The sequence below is a fragment of the Scleropages formosus genome, chromosome 18 (genome assembly GCF_900964775.1).
Source record: "Scleropages formosus chromosome 18, fSclFor1.1, whole genome shotgun sequence".
Lineage (NCBI taxonomy): Eukaryota > Metazoa > Chordata > Actinopteri > Osteoglossiformes > Osteoglossidae > Scleropages > Scleropages formosus.
Genome location: NC_041823.1, coordinates 9,307,716 through 9,327,143, shown reverse-complemented (window position 1 = coordinate 9,327,143; position 19,428 = coordinate 9,307,716). Strand labels below are relative to the sequence as shown.

General features: G+C 40.5%; 1 protein-coding gene across 1 annotated transcript in view; it reads left to right on the top strand.

The window, feature by feature from the left end:
* Positions 1 to 18,247, top strand: part of dnah5 (dynein, axonemal, heavy chain 5) — a 58,800-nt gene extending 40,553 nt beyond the window's left edge. The window contains exons 57-79 of the mRNA XM_018762728.2: positions 133 to 247; positions 510 to 686; positions 1,557 to 1,760; positions 2,267 to 2,446; positions 2,765 to 2,902; positions 3,900 to 4,035; positions 5,129 to 5,445; positions 5,834 to 5,989; positions 7,736 to 7,918; positions 8,767 to 9,010; positions 9,688 to 9,802; positions 10,162 to 10,352; positions 11,739 to 11,860; positions 12,414 to 12,563; positions 12,826 to 13,071; positions 13,166 to 13,385; positions 14,163 to 14,368; positions 14,476 to 14,679; positions 15,600 to 15,815; positions 15,953 to 16,165; positions 16,652 to 16,804; positions 17,314 to 17,545; positions 18,092 to 18,247. Coding sequence (XP_018618244.2) covers positions 133 to 247; positions 510 to 686; positions 1,557 to 1,760; positions 2,267 to 2,446; positions 2,765 to 2,902; positions 3,900 to 4,035; positions 5,129 to 5,445; positions 5,834 to 5,989; positions 7,736 to 7,918; positions 8,767 to 9,010; positions 9,688 to 9,802; positions 10,162 to 10,352; positions 11,739 to 11,860; positions 12,414 to 12,563; positions 12,826 to 13,071; positions 13,166 to 13,385; positions 14,163 to 14,368; positions 14,476 to 14,679; positions 15,600 to 15,815; positions 15,953 to 16,165; positions 16,652 to 16,804; positions 17,314 to 17,545; positions 18,092 to 18,243 — 4,270 coding nt within the window. The 3' untranslated portion in view covers positions 18,244 to 18,247. The remainder of the gene's footprint in view (positions 1 to 132; positions 248 to 509; positions 687 to 1,556; positions 1,761 to 2,266; positions 2,447 to 2,764; positions 2,903 to 3,899; positions 4,036 to 5,128; positions 5,446 to 5,833; positions 5,990 to 7,735; positions 7,919 to 8,766; positions 9,011 to 9,687; positions 9,803 to 10,161; positions 10,353 to 11,738; positions 11,861 to 12,413; positions 12,564 to 12,825; positions 13,072 to 13,165; positions 13,386 to 14,162; positions 14,369 to 14,475; positions 14,680 to 15,599; positions 15,816 to 15,952; positions 16,166 to 16,651; positions 16,805 to 17,313; positions 17,546 to 18,091) is intronic.
* Positions 18,248 to 19,428: the final 1,181 nt, after the last annotated feature.

Sequence of the window (19,428 nt, the reverse complement as noted above, 5' to 3'; positions counted from 1 at the left end):
TGTGGTCTCATTGTCTTTCAGTGTTGAGAGTTTTTCTAAAGCTTTGTTTTTCCTGATGAGTGAATGCATTTATCTGCAGCCCCTTGCTGGTCTCGTGGAACAGCTGCTAATCTTGGCTTTCTTTAACGGTAGGATGAACACGGGGCTTCAGAAGCTGAAGGAGGCATCTGAGTCAGTAGCTGTCCTGAGCAAGGAGCTAGAGGTTAAAGAAAAGGAGCTACAGATTGCCAATGAGAAGGCAGACATGGTTTGTGTTTGCCAGCGGTGTTGCCTTACACTGTCCAGTCCTTCATTGCTTTAACCCATCTGGTTGTCTATTTTCTCTCAATTTCCTGACTATTTGTCTGTGCAAAGCTATTATACATAATTTATGGAATGGACATCATGGAATACCTTAAATAACGCGATTTTAAGTACCACTGAGAGCTGCGAGGGAAAAAAAAAGCAATGTTGTGTACCTGTTACCATGTTCATATGTCGCAACCATATAGTTTCACTGCCTTTCTTAGGTTTTGAAGGAAGTGACAGTAAAGGCGCATGCTGCGGAGAAGGTGAAGGTGGAAGTGCAGAAGGTGAAGGACAAGGCCCAGGCCATCGTGGACAGCATCTCTGCTGACAAGGCAATTGCAGAGGAGAAGCTGGAGGCAGCAAAGCCTGCCTTGGAGGAAGCAGAGGCTGCCCTTCAGGTGCGTGTATGTCTGTGTGTGTATTGTCAGGGGTATCAGTTTTCAGTCTGTCAAAGTAGTATGTTTTTGTCCTAGCTCTTCTTTCAAAATATGTCAGTGTGTCAAGGAATACTGTCGAGTCATGAGTAAACAAGAAATAACTTGCATTAACTTTTTAGGTTCAAATTTCACTGTTGCCTGTGGTTCAGAACAAGAACTGGACTACGGGAGTACAGAGCATGTGATGTTTCTGTGGGGATCTGATGCCCGTGGCTACAGTGTAATTACGTGCTGCCCGGGAGGGTTTAAATATAGAACCCACAATGGCAGCAGGTCTCACACACACAGACTACTGACTGCTGAGCTCTCTCTCTCATTGTCTGCAGTCTACGCTTATAAATCCAGTTGTAATTGCATCTTCCATAAGGCACTCTTCTAACCCCAGTGCTGACTTCTAATTTGCACCAAATTTTCCCAGTAACACGTCTGCCAGTGGAGGGACTTTGCACATTTCTGAGCTGGTTGTTATCGTATGTCAGTACAGGGGTGGGGGGAACAAGGACCTCCGACCTGCATGAACTAACAGAGTGACAGTAATCCGATGTTCAAATGTCAGAGCATGTCTGAAGCTCCATACATAAACATGCGTCCATCAAGGCAGACAGTCTTAAATTGTCATAGGAAGAAAAAGCAGATGTATTAAACTTGAAAAGGTTCAGTTTAGTGACCAGACTCTTTATTGTTATCATTTCTGTTTCAAGTTTTCTTAAATATTACTCAGTGATAAGGAAACCAAAGGATGAGGGGATATTAGAAAGCTACACTATTGCAATTTACCACTTCTTACTATTAATGTTGTGTTTTACACTAATGTGGCTTTTCCAACTGCAGACAATCAAGCCTTCAGACATTGCCACAGTACGCACACTGGGACGACCCCCCCACCTGATTATGCGCATCATGGACTGCGTGCTGCTGCTGTTCCAGCGCAAGGTCAATGCTGTGAAGATTGACCCTGAGAAGAACTGCAACACACCTTCCTGGCAAGAGTCCCTCAAACTCATGACAGCTGGAAACTTCCTGGGCAGCCTACAAGTAATTGGGCCTTAACTTATCAGACATCATCAATTGTCAGATATCTCAATTAATTGAAATGTCTAATTTCACATTTCAAAAAGTTATTGGAATACTCTTACTGGCTTTCACAGAGACACAGAAAGAAAATACTCAGATCTCAAAATATTACCTAGTCATGAACAAAAAAAGTATTTTTTATTACTAATTACGCAACCTTAACTGAAAGGACCCTTTTTGGTATGGACCTTGAGGTTCCGGAATGAACTCCAAGCTGATTTTGGCATTGGTAATATGAGTGTTCATATCCCTAAGACCACTGACGCAAGCATTTTGTTTATCTAACTCAGATATATGTCGGCCTTCTAAAAACTGAATCTTTCTTTTTGTTGGGGAGAATGGAGAAGCAATGTGAAGAAATCAAACTTTTTTCAAAATGCTGCATTATCTGTTCGGAGTTAAAAAGACAGCGCCCACACATGCAGTTCTCCTTGCTGATTATCTCCACTACCTCTATGCCTCCTCAGCAATTCCCCAAGGACACCATTAATGAGGAAGTGGTCGAGCTGCTTCATCCTTACTTTGACATGGCAGACTATAACATTGAGACGGCCAAGCGGGTGTGTGGTAATGTGGCCGGCCTCTGCTCCTGGACCAAGGCCATGGCTTCTTTCTTTGCCATCAACAAGGAAGTTCTCCCTTTGAAGGTGAGAGGAGGTGGTCCTAGGCACTTTCAAGGGGGCACATTCAAAACAGAAATATGGGTGATGCAATTATTTAGAAGAGGTCATGTCTTCTTCCAGCTCAAATCAACAGTGACCATAAATTAGGTCGCTGATTTAAAAAAAGACTTAAATGACATTGAGAATGGAAAATGGGTCACTGTCTGTGTCCACTGGGTGAACTGGCCGTTTGTCACATAAATGTTCCACATTTCCTTATTTTTTGACATCTGTACAAACTCCATCAGGAAATTCCACTTTGTGATAGTTGAGCAGAAACCAACTGGTTGTGCTGATTTCTAGGCCAACTTGGCAGTGCAGGAAAACCGCTTGACCATAGCCAACGCTGACCTACAGAAGGCCCAGGCTGAACTTGATGAGAAGCAAGCTGAGCTGGACGTGGTCCAGGGTGAATACGACAAAGCCATGATGGAGAAACAGGTGTCTGCAATCTCACTGCTCTGGACCTGCCACTAATAGACCCATCACTCAGAGCTGACATCATTCTGACCGCTTGAAAAGACACCAGAATGACTGACACTTGATATTTCTAGACATTGACACTTTATACTTCTCCACAAGTTTCACTATGTCACTTGTTTTTGATGTAAAAAAGGATCTTAGCAAATAAAGGGCATTAATTAGTGATGTTAATTCTGTAATCATTAATTTCAGTCTGTTTTTAAAGCTCTGATTAAATAATTCTACCTTGCCAGCAGTACCCAGAGTTTGCGACACTTTGCAGACAAAGGCAGGGAATATCCGATTATTCCTTTGCATTTTACTTGAATTGATTACCATCCACACATCTAAAACACATGTTGTCATTCTGTACGGTGTGTTCTTTCACAAATTGGAATAAAAAATGGATGAAAATGCAACCAAATCTGTCATGTAATGCTGCGCAAACAGCTGTATAAACACATTCAGCTGGTTCATGATTCCGTACCATGAATAACAGTTCATTCTCAGGGGGTCTAATTAGAAAACCAATTATTAATTTTGTAAGGGTTGTCGTCTAAGGCACTCAATGCTAATTTTAATTTTTCTCAACAATGGAAGGAACATTATGTTATATTTATACGCTTAAGAAATTTAACAAGAATAATTGAATATGATAAAATTAAACAACAAAGTGCTTACTGGTGTTCTGAGTCACAGAGTGAATTGGATGATTCACACTTAGATATCAGAGAAGTGGCCAGTGTTCCAGCAGGGGATAATTGTTAGTTTGCATGATGTAAAAATTGTTCATGTGGCCGTTTTTGTTATGGTTTGTCAAATACCGTAAATCAAAATCCATGCCCACAATGCTAATCTAAACCTCCGTTTAGCCCTTAAATTAATACAGATGTTCAGATATGTGTCTTTATTTGCCAATCCTCTTTTGACCTTTGACCTGCAGTGCATATTCATCTTCCTACCTCCTTCCCTGCAGGCCCTTCTGGAAGATGCAGAGCGTTGTAGGCATAAGATGCAGAACGCCTCCAGTCTAATAAGTGGTCTGGCAGGAGAGAAGGAGCGCTGGACAGAGCAGAGCAAAGAGTTTGCTGCACAGACCAAGCGCCTCGTCGGTAGGTGTGGCCTTTCCTCCTTTAAGGCAATTAGCTCTCAGTGCATACTGCTTTTCATCAGCAACCGTTCTGTACAACTACATCCATGAATACCTGGTTACAGGAAGATCTGTATAGTTTTCTGTCTGCTGGGAAGTGCTGTGGCTCTGCAAGAGTGTTTGCTTCCAGTCATGCCTTAAGTGTCCCATCCCATTAATGTTTTTGTGAGCTGACTTCATTTGTTCTCCACCACATTCAATATTCTTCCCTTTTATCCCTGGGTTCACATTGTTCCTGCTAAATGGAGTCTATGTTCATGCCTGTGGCACGTTTGCAGTTGCATTAAACAAATGTGCCCTGCCTTCATGGTGCTCCTTGTCTAGACAGTTACTTTTGTCTCTATCCTGGACTTTCTTTATTTTACCCAATTATGTTCAATGCTGTGTTTTCTAAACAGTGGGTTTTAGTGTATAAATTTATTCTAATGTCAAAGTAATGTAATGCTTTTTTTTTTCCTGGAAATTTTAGTGAATCCTTTTTGGTGAAAATAGGGGGCACGGTGTCGCAGCGGGCTTGGCCGGGTCCTGCTCTCTGGTGGGTCTGGGGTCCGAGCCCTGTTTGGGGTGCCTTGCGATGGACTGACGTCCTGTCCTGGGTGTGTTCCCTCCCCCCTCCAGCCTTGTGCCCTGTGTTGCCGGGTCAGACTCCGGTTCGCCGCGGCCCCGCTTGGGACAAGTGATTTCAGACAGTGTGTGTGTGTGTGTGTGTGTGTGTGTGTGTGTGTGTGTGAGAAAACAGAGATGCCTTGTAATGGACTAGTATCCTGTCCAGTATACACACTGATTAGTCTTGTACTCTGATTTTCCGGAATGGGCTCCAGACCTCTGTTACCCTGTCTTGAGCAAGCAGTTAATAATAGTGAATGAGTAAGAATAAGTAAAAATATAGTGACTTGTTCTGCTGAAGTTAGGAGTGACTGCACCTCATTTTCACAAATTCAAAGTAAATGCATTCATTAACAGTCGTACACTTATTACAATTACCGACTTCATAGATAAAGGCATTGTATAACCAAGGGTTTTTGTTCATCATTCACAAAATTTTTTTCTTGCAGGGGATGTCTTGCAAGCCACAGCATTCCTGTCTTACTCGGGCCCATTCAACCAGGAATTCCGCAACTTGCTATTGGCAGACTGGCAGCGGGAGATGAAGACAAGGCAGATCCCTTTCAGGAATGGTGTCCATCCGACTGACATGCTGATTGATGCTCCCACGATAAGCGAGTGGAACCTACAGGGGCTGCCAAATGATGACCTGTCCATCCAGAATGGCATCATTGTCACCAAGGCAGCACGGTTTCCTCTACTTATTGACCCACAGACTCAGGGAAAGACCTGGATCAAGAACATGGAGGCCAAGAATGAACTGCAGGTGTTACTTGCATGGCTCTGCTTTCCCACAATCTTTTTATTTTCTCACGGGTTTGAGCATGTTTTTCGGTAGATAATATGTTTACTTAAATCATTTATCCTTAAATTGTTCATTTAACCAGCATAAAAAGCCCTTGGAGGTAGTCTATGGCCTTGCTTTACATTAAACAGCAATAATAGTAATACAAACAAAATAGATATAGTTACTAAGTGGAATTACATGGACAAATAAGGAAAAGCAATTTTGACCCTCTGATGAAAGAAGGCAGATTACTGAGTCTCATTTAGCATCGTGCAGTCCTTATTCCCAAGGTAAAAATGGCTAAGTGAATAAGTGAATAGTAAGTAAATAATGGGACCTTTCTGCTGTTATTCTTTTGTTATTGCAGATCACCTCCCTGAATCATAAGTACTTCAGGAACCATTTGGAGGACAGTCTTTCTTTAGGACGGCCTCTCCTTATTGAAGATGTTGGGGAGGAGATGGACCCAGCGCTGGACAATGTCCTTGAGAAGAACTTCATTAAGAGTGGCTCCACATATAAAGTGCGGTACCATGCGGCTGCTCACAACAACCTCAGAAAACTGAACTTTTCAAATGCTGTATTTCAATAAATATCCCCAACACCATCAGACTCAGGCACATAATTTATAGTTGTGTAAGTACTTAAAAAGTTTTTTACTTAAAAAGTAAAAAAAAAAAATTGATAAATAATGCTGTGTAAACAGTGAAGTAAGTGATGTTACTTGTCCAAACTCTGGGAAAAAACTAATAAAACAATAACAATGAGATGCAGAGTAAGTGACATTGAAAAACTAGAACTACTGCGAAGTACACACACATTTTCAGAACCGCTTGTCCCCATACGGGGTCACGGGGAACCGGAGCCTAACCCGGCAACTCAGGGCGCAAGGCTGGAGGGGGAGGGGACACACCCAGGACGGGACGCCAGTCCGTCGCAAGGCACCCCAAGCGGGACTCAAACCCCAGACCCACCGGAGAGCAGGACTGTGGTCCAACCCACTGCGCCACCGCACCCCCTACTGCGAAGTAGAAGCATGCCAAAATTCGTTTGGAACATGAATAAAAAATGATGACAGATGAATTTATGGATAAATTTCTTTAAGTAACATTCCAGAAATATACATATATCTCCTTGCTTTGGCCCACATCACCATATCATATCATCAACAACCTCCTGCCATGGCCATTAATTTACCTTTTAGTGATATTTTACCATTTTATTGTCATTTTAAGCCTTCTCATGCTCAGTATAGTCAGATGCAGGTTTTTATTTGCCTACTGTCTTGGCCTAATGTGTTTGTCTTGGAGTATGTATTAGGCTGACTCATTCATGCTGCTTTGCTTCCTTTTTTCTTAAGAGAATTGTCCGGTATTAAAGTTCATTTACAATTTGTAATGAGCTATTTTTAGCCACCAAAATGGTGCATTTATTGTTTGAGGGACATTTACTTTCTGGGAGTGAGACTCGATGGAGGTACTGTTTCAAAGGCTCAGAAAGAAATCTATTGACTGAAGTGTTCAGATTAAGGTTTGTCCAACCATAGCGGTTAGGTTCTTTTTTAACGTCAGTTTTCCCTTGGGGTGACAGCACCAGCTGCCAAGGAAGTTAGCCACTTAGAAGGTGAGTGACAGCCCTTGCTATCTCCAAGGCATCGCTCCCCTTCATCTTGTTGTCAGGTTTGAAGGCCTGGAGAATATTTGTTTGCTAGTTAGTCAGCAGCTACCACAGCTGCTTCACACATTTAAAATAAAATGTTGAAAAAAGTAGAACATGTTAAAGGGTATAAATTAACTTTTATCTTTCATTAGAAAGCATGTGTGGATTTAAGGTGATAATAATATAACACCAGAGATAATTTTTAAGATGTTCTTCTTTGTGGGTCTCAAAGATTGATTTTGTTTAATTCATGTCTGTATTTGTTGAGTACTAAAGTATACAGGTGGTCTCCGACTGTCATGCAGAGGTGTGTATTAAGTGTTTTAAATGCATTTTGGACTATTTTCGACGTATGATGGGTTTGCCAGAACGTAACCCCATTGTAAGTCAGGGGCCACCTGTATTACTTTGAAGCACGTTTGAGGCGCTGATTTTTCACCTTTTGGATTTGTGGAAAAAATGTTTTTAGTATAGAAAAACTGATCTGGAGCCCTTGAGTCTCTTTAAACAATAAAGTTTCACTGGAAGTTTATGTGTTTTTGACAGGACACTACAGCCTGAAAATAATCAGTGATTTATTTAAACAATCTTTCTCATAATCTCATATTAGGTGAAGGTGGGAGACAAGGAGGTGGATGTGATGAGAGGATTTCGCCTTTATATCACAACCAAGCTTCCCAATCCTGCATATAGCCCGGAGATCAGTGCTCGCACTTCCATCATAGACTTCACTGTCACCATGAGAGGTCTAGAGGATCAGCTACTGGGCAGAGTCATTTTGACTGAAAAACAGGTACCGCAAGAAAAGGACAATACACATAGTCTAATCACGGGACATCAAACTCAGTTTCTTCCGTTTCTGCATAACAGCAATGCTTCAAACGACAGATTTTAGTAACCTCACTTAGATTACTGATAGTAATAAGTAGCAAGTGGCAGTAGCAGTAGTCAAAAAAAGTCCAACATGCGTGTTTGTGCATCTTAATTCATGTTAAATAGCTATAGTATGGCATAGGCATTGTCCACTGTCAGAGAGCAACAGAAGCATAATTTCTAGTGCTAGGATATGGAAATGTAATTTGTTTTCAAACCTACTGGTAGGTTTTCATTATGTCAGTCTCAGATATACTGTAGGCTACCCCTGTGCCAGGAATGATCTGGTTGAAATAAAAGATTATGAATAAACTGAACAAGGGCCACTTAAAAGAAGCCACCAATGGCAATTTCTCAGAAAGAGCTACAATGTTCCTGGCTTTTAAAGACAGAGGAGTACAAACATTATCTTTTTTATTGTACATCTGTCCCTGTCAATATTGTGACTGTTGTATTACTAAATTAAATCAATTTACTACATTGTGATGTAATGTAGAAAGATCTGTGACTTTTACAATTTTATTTGAAAAGATTCAAACAGATACTAACCTGGAGTAATACTGATTGCGTTAATCTGTGCTTCAGATGAGTCTGACATTTATTTGAAAGTGATTCTTTAGCTCGTGGCTTTATATCATTGTCAGTTATGTCATTCTCATAATGTTTGGATACTATTTCAGTATTTTAACCATGTTTATAAACAATTTTGGGAAGGCCTTTCCCATGTCACCTTTCAGTTAATAACAGCTAAATCATGGTATGTGACAGGAACTGGAGAAAGAGCGGACAGACCTCCTGGAGGATGTGACGGCCAACAAGCGCAAGATGAAGGAGTTGGAGGACAACTTGCTATTTCGGCTCACGAGCACACAGGGTTCACTGGTGGAGGATGAGAGCCTCATTGTTGTCCTAGGCAACACTAAACGCACGGCTGAGGAAGTGACACAGAAGCTGCAGACGGCAGCTGAGACGGAGGTCCAGATCAACACGGCTCGAGAGGAATATCGACCAGGTGTGTTCTGGAGAGCCTTATCCTTAGCAAAATTCAAAATTTTGAAGACGTGGAAGCGTTCCACCTTACAGTTCTTTTCAATTTAGAAATCTTTAGAAGTTTTGGAAACCCACGTAATTGGCAGACATATGCTATGATATGATGTTAACAGGGTTTGTTTTCCACACGTTTTGCATTTCTGCATTAGTGAAAGTAAAATTATGGCGAAATATTGCTTTTCAAATGTGTAATGCAATTAACTTATATAAGGCTTTATAAACCAGGTCGTCATATCTGGTTCTGGCAATATATGAAGCCACTCATTTAGTAGAACAAAGCTAAAGAAGAACAGTATTTTGTAAGTAAAGAGGCATTCTGCTTGAGGAAACTGAAAAAAAGTCTGTTTCAGGTGTGTTACATTCTGAAAAGCGCAGGACATACTGTTTAGCTGACTAGTTCAGAAGGTATAAAGTATATATGTGACACTCCTTGTGTCAGAGGATGGAGCAATACACCAAGTGTCCTTATATGCAGTATTGAGTTCTACCGGAGGACACCAACATGAAACATAATATTCAACAAAGGATATTAAAATGTTAAACCTGCATTTGCAGAAGCCCCCACTGGTAACAGAAACATTATTTAAAAGCTGGTTTAGTGTTTGTTTCCATCTTAAACTGGTTTCTGTCCCTCCACAGTTGCTACGAGAGGTAGCATCCTGTACTTCCTCATCACAGAGATGAGCATGGTGAATGTGATGTATCAAACCTCCCTCCGGCAATTTCTGGGGCTCTTCGACCTCTCTCTGGCCAGGTAAAGTGGAAAATTGGCATTGTAAATGGGACTACATTTCAGATGCTGTTTGACAGTGTGTTTATGAACTAAAATGCGTTAGCAAGCTCCAAAGCTCACATCTAATGTATGCAAATGTACTGGGTTCATGTTTTGGGGGACTGCATGATTTAGCTGGTGAAATGTTTCCTTTTAACTCTGTGACTGTACCAGACCTGCTGATAGGATAAAATGATTTGTCTGCTTTATAAAATACTGTCGGTTTGCTGGTTCATTTGGTATATACCTGTGAAAATGGGCACAGAGTCTGAACAGTGTCGGAGCTTTTTACATCAAAGCATGGCAGTCGGCCCCATACTGCACTCTTTTTTGTTGAACAGGTCACCGAAAAGCCCAATTACCAGCAAGAGGATTGCCAGCATTATCGAGTACATGACCTTCGAGGTGCACAAGTACGCTGCCAGGGGCTTGTATGAGGAACACAAGTTCCTCTTCACTCTCCTGCTCACTCTGAAGATTGACATGCAGAATAACCGCGTAAAACATGAGGAGTTCCTCACCCTAATTAAAGGTCAGAACAAATGAGCGAAAGACCATCTAGTCCCTAGCGTGTGTCTATAACAGCTTGCCATAAGTGCTTCCTTCACTTTTTTCCATTGCTCAAATATCGTGCGTACAATGAGAAAGCAGTCCTGCTTTGCTCAAGCGTAAACCATGGGTGAGTCACATAACGAGTACATTCTGATGGTGTTAATGTTATATGATCTGAAATATACAAGTGTGCTCTTATTTTGATATCAAAGAAAATGTATTCACACAGCAGCAAGATATTTAGCACATTAAAAATAATGTGCAAGAATTCATTTTAAAACTAAAATCAGAGTGCTTGGGGCTTTAATGTTGTCTGGGGTCTTTAGAGCAGAATTCGGTGACATTAAAAATACAATTCGTTACCCACTTTTCAGTGTGCTAGAATGTAAGGAACAGGAAGTTACGTTCATTGATTTTTTTTCTCCTTTTCCAAGTACTACAAGTTGTACGGTCAAGGCGTTGCTCAGCTAGGTGATGTTACGGACCCATAGAGCGGTAACAGCATGAGGAACAATATTTTCCCTCCACTCTAAGAGTTCACTTTTGTTTAACTGTTTTCCATTGGCGCTTGACGTGGAGGACAGGACATTTTTGTGATGCCTTTGGCATGGACTAGTGTCAACAATATGGATTTCCCCAATGAAACATGGGCAAACATTGCCTTTGGCTCAGCTAACAGCACTGAGCCCTGTATGCATGAGTGTCAGTGTTGAATATTTAGTTACATCATTTACTTTCATATTTTTTCGAGTCTTTGTTTATAAGAATGTTTATTTTATAGAAGAAAATTAAGAAAATCTATGCTTTTACAGTATGTAATATAAGGTCATAATACATTTGTACTGGGCAGAGATGGGTGGACCTACTGTTTCTGCAGATTTTCTCCTTACTATAGAAATCAATAATAAATAATTTCACACAAGCACAAACGTCCTATGCCAGACTGTTCATGAATCCAGCAGCATCTTATTTACAAATTCATGCTATATGAAACCAATAAACTAACTATAAATCCATGGGTTCTAGCTGATGTTCTATGCCTTGAGACATGCTGTTTACCCATTTAGCTGGAAATTTTAGTGTTAGTACTTCAGGTTAAGTACTTTGCTTAAGGGTACTACAGCTTCGCCTTCATCCATGTTACCTAATGTCCTTCTGATTATGTCACCAGGTGTTTTATTGTGATGTCCGCCCATGAGCTTCTGTAGGCTTATGCAAAAGCTGTGGTGACTGCTTGATAAAACACTATTGACACTGAATTTTGTACTAAACTATTTGCTGTCCTCTTTGAGCTAACAGTAGGCAGCTTAGAGAGTAGCATGAAAGGAACCCCTAGTGACCCAAGACATCCCTGTATTTCCTGAAGGTGGTGCTTCCCTGGATCTCAAGGCCTGTCCCCCTAAAGCGGCCAGGTGGATCTTGGACATGACTTGGCTAAACCTGGTGGAGCTCAGCAAGCTGTGGCAGTTCTCTGACATCCTCAGTCAGGTGTGCCATCCATGCATACTGGGTCTGAATAGTTTAGCTAGAACACCTGGCTGCAGTATTTGTCAAAAAAAAAAAAAAATCACACCACTCATTAATTCTGTTTCACAGCCCCCTTTCCTTGTAAACATGTCAATATTTGATATGTCTGGCAGTATAGCAACCACAGTGTGAATGACAGTCTCCATGTCCTCGGGGGAGCTGTTTGTTCAGGCTGCTGTGAAATTTGCTCAGTTCAGAAATCTTTTCATCAATGATTTATAGCTAAAAAATTTTGATCAGTAGTCTGTTGTTTTACCAGAAGTATTATGACCAGAAAACCAATGACAGTGCATCTTTGATGTTAGTAACAATATGAATCATGTTGCACTGCTTCTGGATGTCTACGAAAAGATTAATTAAATTAATAAAAAGATATACAGTATGTCCTACATCATGTATAACCATTTCTGTCAGCAGGAGGCAAAAGTGGGAGTAGAAAAGTGAGATGAAGGTAGGGATTGTCACTGAGATGCTTGTTATCCTTTGATCTGGAATGTCACTTACATCCCCACAGATTGGCAGGAATGAGAAGCAGTGGAAGACTTGGTTTGACAAGGAGGCGCCAGAGGAGGAGATCATTCCCAACGCGTACAATCAGTCTCTGGACTGCTTTCGACGCCTGCTCCTAATCCGTTGCTGGTGCCCTGACAGAACCATTGCTCAGGTATTCAGGGAAACTCGGCACTACAGCATCAATGACAGTCTGTTGTTTATGAGCTATGCCATCACAATGAATGAATTGTGTTGTTTTTATGCTTAATATTTATCAGAAAAGTCTAGCAATATTAAGAGAATAATAAAAGGATAATCCAGTTTCCAAAGTTAAGTTTCTGAAATGATAAACAACTAAACCATTGTTTCTTCATCTGTACTTTTATCATCACACATAGTATCTTGTTTTAATCTTGTTTTTTAATTCCCAAAAGGCTCGAAAGTACATTGTGGACTCTTTGGGTGAGAAGTATGCAGAAAGTGTGATTCTAGACCTAGAAAAGACATGGGAAGAATCAGGCCCCCGTACCCCTTTAATCTGCTTTCTGTCGATGGGTTCTGACCCTACGGACTCCATCATTGCCCTGGGCAAGAGGCTGAAGATTGAGACCCGCTATGTGTCGATGGGCCAGGGTCAGGAAGTCCATGCTCGCAAACTCCTTCAGCAAACTATGACTAATGTAAGAGCAGATATTCAAAATTGTTTTTGCTATGCATACAAATATACAAAAAGTATGTATATTGCCCCAAATAAGTAATGTATGTGGCCACTAGGGAGGCTGGGCCCTTCTACAGAACTGCCATCTGGGATTGGACTTCATGGATGAGCTGATGGATACAATCACAGAATCAGAATTGGTGCATGAGTCCTTCCGCCTGTGGATGACCACTGAGGTCCATAAACAGTTCCCCATCACCTTGCTTCAGATGTCCATCAAATTTGCAAATGAGCCCCCTCAGGGACTAAAGGCAGGCCTAAAAAGAACCTATGGAGGTGGGGTCTAAAGTGATTAAATGACAGGCCTTGTTATTTCACTCACACAACACTTCATTGTGACAATGTCATAACTGGTTTAATTTTGTTTTGCTTTAGGTTTTATTTTAAAAACACTGAAATAAGGAATAGCATCAAGGATTGAAAGTGAACAAAGAAACGTTTTATAGCTTTTCACCTATTTGCCAAACTTGCGTAACAACCTATTTCCAAATACAGCTTGTATTACATATGGTTCCATATTATCCAGATTTTTTATAAACCAACCCAGTGCTATTCCTAGTTAGGCTGAACTATTTGGACTCTACCGGATACAGTTTGAACAGCTGATTTATGGAGATGAGTTTGGCAGTTGAATATAATCAAGATACTTGACAGCAAGAATTGAAACACACACACACACACACACACACACACACACATTTTCAGAACCGCTTGTCCCATACGGGGTCACGGGGAACCGGAGCCTACCCGGGAACACAGGGGCGTAAGGCCAGAGGGGGAGGGAACACACCCAGGACGGGACGCCAGTCCGTCGCAAGGCACCCCAAGCGGGACTTGAACCCCAGACCCACCGGACAGCAGGACTGTGGTCCAACCCACTGCGCCACCGCACCCCCGCTAGAATTGAAACAAAAATAGTAATTTACTAAGATTAACAGAAAGTGGTGTCTTGGACTTTTTCAAGCCAACATGGAATAATTATGTGTTAAGGAGTAATCTACTGAAAATTTATTTAATATTTCATTTATGCAAGATTGCCATCCATTTTTGTAGGCATCAGCCAGGATCTCTTAGATGTGAGCAACATGGTCCAGTGGAAACCCATGTTGTATGCTGTGGCCTTTCTGCACTCCACCGTCCAAGAGAGGAGGAAGTATGGTTCCTTGGGGTGGAACATCCCCTATGAGTTCAACCAAGCTGACTTCAATGCCACAGTGCAGTTTGTTCAGAACCACCTGGATGACGTTGATGTGAAGAAGGTATAGGCTTCTGTGAATCAGCGTAAAATTTGAGTTTCATTTCTTTTTTCAGTGTACATGACAATGGTTGTGTCCGTGTATTCTTGATGATTGCAATGATCTTTCAGGGAGTATCTTGGAATACACTGCGCTACATGATAGGTGAGATCCAGTATGGAGGACGGGTGACAGATGACTATGATAAGCGTCTCCTGAACACATTTGCCACGGTCTGGTTTAGTGAGAACATGTTTGGAGCGGACTTTTGTTTCTACAAGGGGTACAGCATACCCAAATGTACCAGTGTGGAACAGTATCTTCAGTACATTCAGGTTGGTAATATACTCCCCTTACATTTGATGTATTTCATACTTTTGTTGTTGTAAGTATATGCATGTTAAGCATATGTATGTTAAAAAGCAGTTAAAATTGTACCAATAAACACTATTATGAATTAACAAAGAAAGTGAATCAGACTTGCAAGGCTTTCCTTCTGCTATTTTTGGTGTTTGACAGCTGTGATCTTCTCCCCCCAAAATTTTCAAAGCTCCAATGCATCTGGAGTTTTGTTCCACCACACTGCGCCAGAAATGGAAGGCACTTGTCAAAGGATGTGTATTTGCTTCCACTAATTCTAAGGGTTATGTTGTGTGCCACTCAGAGCGTATGAGGTTGGGTACACTCAACAGAGGTTGGATACACAATACCAGTGACCCCTGTAAATATGGAAGCCTCTTTCAAACAGTGTTGATTATTCATTATTCATTCATGTTTCTTGCTGCTTGTATAATATTGTATTTTTATTTGAGCAAAAAATAATGAAAGACCCTATAAACATGCAGGTCTGTTTTTGATTGTAGTTTCTATTATTTAGACTTAGCTGCATTTTTGTTGCTTGTGAGATTGTTCTCCATTTGGAATGGAAGATTTCAATGTCACACCACAAAGAGGCAACACACACCTATATGATGTACATAAAAATGAATGCACTTAGTCTTTTCACAAAGACTGCTGTAATAGTCCTGTCACAAATGGAGCTGTGCTAAAAAACTGTTTTTAGGTTAATCACAAAGAAGGTTGAATTAGCTTGTTACCTTATAGTAGCCAAAGGCTTGATGTTGTACACTTTTATCTCAATAATAAGCGAGAGCAGGTAATTGGCCTTCATACTGCAAATTATTATATATATGCATATACGTGTATGTGCGTGTGTGTGTATGTGCGTGTGTGAAATATATGTCTGATATTTCAGAGCCTACCTGCTTATGACACACCTGAAGTTTTTGGACTGCACCCCAATGCTGACATCACTTATCAGAGCAAACTGGCTAAAGATGTACTGGATACCATCCTTAGCATCCAGCCCAAAGACAGCTCCAGTGGAGGTGGGGAGACCAGAGAGAGCATTGTGGGACGCCTGGCAGATGACATGCTTGAGAAGCTTCCACCAAATTACGTTCCATTTGAGGTGAACAGCCACAACCGCCAGAGATGCGCTCCATTCCTTAAAATATGCTCCACATTCTGCCACGTGGTTTAATGAACTACAGAGGCTATGAACAGAATTAAAAATGTCTTGATTAAGATTTGCATCTTTTTTTTCAGGTCAAGGAAAGGCTGAAAAAGATGGGTTCTCTCCAGCCCATGAATATCTTCCTGAGACAAGAGATAGATCGCATGCAGAAAGTCATCCAGCTGGTGAGAAACACCCTGACTGATCTGAAACTGGCCATTGATGGGACCATCATCATGAGTGAGAACCTGAGAGATGCGCTGGACTGTATGTATGATGCCCGCATACCTGAGCGCTGGAAAAAGGCAAGTTTAGTATAAATTATTCATGCTCAGTAGCCAGCTCATAACTTCAATCTAGTCTTTATCTTTAAATCATTTGGAACAGAAATGTTATGTAAATGTAAATCACTGTATATTTTTTTTTAGTAAATTTAGAAATTAAAGTAAAATAAAATATAATTTCATTGAATATTTAGGAGTTCAAATGGAAAAGCAGTCTACTGAGGTCTGCATTCAAAATGCAAATGTATATGCAAATGTAATTAGTTTATAATGACATTTTGATGTGTAGAGTACCTTGCGCAGAAGTTCTTCCAGCAGAAGCTGTTTTGAATGATCGCAGATGATGTAATTTGGAACTCATTCAAATGGAACACCTGGGATGAGGCTCCAATGGACTGATGTTTCGCTTTAATTACCAACTGGACAGAAAAACAGACTGGTAGCAGGTACATATTCCCCCTTGTTCAAAATAACCAGACCCATCTGCTTCCATGTTACCTCTCTCAGGCATCCTGGGCGTCCAGCACTCTAGGGTTCTGGTTTACTGAGCTGCTGGAGCGAAACCGACAGTTCCAGGCCTGGATTTTTGAGGGACGACCCAACTGCTTCTGGATGACGGGTTTCTTCAATCCTCAGGGGTTTCTAACAGCTATGAGACAGGTAGGATGACAAGTTGATGCTACAGTTTTTGTGGTCACATGAGGAATCAAAGCTCATGTTGGACCATAAGTGTTTCAGCTTTAAATGCACTGTTGAAATTCCGGGTTCAGACACTGTTGTGTGAAGAACGTCTCAGTAGAAACAGATCCTTCACAAACCTATTGTTCACCACCGAAATGACAAGAAATACACAGCTAGAGTACACATTTCAAGTGCATGTGCCTGAAACTAGTATTTATTTTCCACAAGACATTCACTTAACAAGTTTCATCAAGCAATGAGGTGCCATATCCCAGAGACATACAACATTTGTGTTTTGCTTTACTTGCTTTCACTTTTCTGTCCAGTTCTTTCCATAGAACTCTTGCCCAGGTGTACTCAGACTCGACTGGTAGTGTATGTCTGATTTGAAATCAGCGTAATTACAGTGTTTTGATACCATATACATGAAAGGCTTTACAGAAAAACAATAATCCAGTGCACACCAGTCATGTGCTTTGTTTCTGCAGGAAATTACTCGAGCAAATAAAGGCTGGGCGCTGGACCGCATGGTGCTGTGCAATGAGGTCACCAAATGGATGAAGGATGATATCAGTCAGCCACCCTCAGAGGGAGTGTATGTGTATGGCCTGTACCTGGAGGGAGCAGGCTGGGATCGCAGGACCTGCAAGCTGGTCGAGTCAAAACCCAAAGTACTCTTTGAGATGATGCCTGTCATCAGGATGTATGCTGAAAATAATGGTTTGTTCTAGTGGCTTTTTAAATACATATTTTCTTTATATTTGACAATGATTGGCACGTGATTTGAAGAAATGAAACAGAAGCAAAATGCTGTGATTTTGTTGACAATCATGGCGGAAGGGTTTGTCTAACTAAAAAGGTGTTACATAGTGTTTGCTCTTAAAATAATACCATGAGTGCAAAAGCTGTGTTTTAGTTAGCATGGGAAGCCTCCAAGGCTGCAGTGAAAATCTTGTTTCTTGCCCAAGCTGCGGTAAGACCATTCATCCTAAAACTCATAACAGTGTATGATACTGTATTGGTACATTTTCCTGCAAGCGATGGAGACTGACCACCTGCTAATTATACTGAGAACGCATTATCCCATAAATTTGTTTTGAATAATTATCACCATCTACAAAATGCAAGCACACCAAAATAAAATGTACATTGGCCAGATCTCCAGCAGAACCCAGGTATGACTTCCCAGTTACATGAAATATTTAAAGTAACTTTACCATGTTTTAATTTTAACTGTACTTCTGTCATTTTTTGTTATTCTTCCAGGTGTGAAAGACGCTCGATTGTACTCATGTCCTATTTACAAGAAACCAGTGAGAACAGACCTGAATTACATAGCCTCTGTGGACCTGCGAACTGCGGTGCCGCCTGAACACTGGATTCTGCGAGGAGTGGCCCTGCTGTGCGACGTGAAATAGACCCAGTGGAGTATGTTTTACAACAATTCTGATTTACTTCTGCTCGGTGGAAATCCTACAGAAAATAGTATTGCATTTGGCGGAGCTCTCACCACCCAGAATGTCCACTGTTTTTTTTATAGTGTTACTTTATGCAGCAGTAATTTTGAACTGACTGATGACAAAGTTCACAAAAAGTTTTTTTTAGAAGTAAACTGCTCTGATGATAGCTTTTGTTTAAAGAAACTTCTAAAAGATATACTAGATGTTATATAAGATTTTCCTGAATGTTCAACAAACTTTTGGTTTAAATCTAATTAAGAAAGAAAACACTAGATAGGCATTTGATAAATTGTAAAATTCCTATTAAAAGTACAGTCTTACTACTACTACTTTGCAGTGCTCACACAAATGATTTTTTTTTTCTCTCCTGTCTTTGTCTTACTTTGACTTTCTAATTATTTCAGAAGCCACCATAATGTAGGAAGACAAAGTGGCACTGACAAAAAAGAACTCAGTGTGATGCCAGAATCAACTTGAGGGGAAAAAGTTGAACGATAGAAAGTGAACATCCTGTACAAATAACTGCCATAATACCATCCTTTCCAGAGAGTAAATAAAAGCATTTTTTGATTTTCAGAATACATTAAGATCAAACATACTCTGTCTTCTTAGTGAACAGAGGCAGTCAGGCTCCATTAGCTAAATCAGTGAATTAAGGATATAAAGCATCCCCGATATTAGTATTTATGAAGACTTTTTCTTTACTAAAAGCTTGCATTTACAAATGAGTTTCTGATTGATTCTTCTTGTCACTGTGCTCAAAAAAGTTAACTCAAGAAACTATTGTCACCTACTTTAGAGACTGCTATATATACATTCTTAATAAACTGTTTTTGGTAATCATCATTTTGCTCCATTGGCTTTAGAAACTCCTTCATTTAATAGAAAAAGAAGAAACAAAAAGCTTTTTTGACTTGGTTCAGCTTGCTCTTTAAGGCAATATTAAAACAGCCTTGTTCATTTGAATTGGTGATCATTTCAAACAGGAACTAAGAACAGAATATCCTTTATTTTTTTTTTTTCTATTTTTAGGAATAAATGTTCTGTGTTCATTGTTACAAATATAGTGCTTCATTTCTAGAGCATTTCTAAATTCTTTCTGCACACAAATAAAGAGGGAAACAGATGAATTGCATACAAACT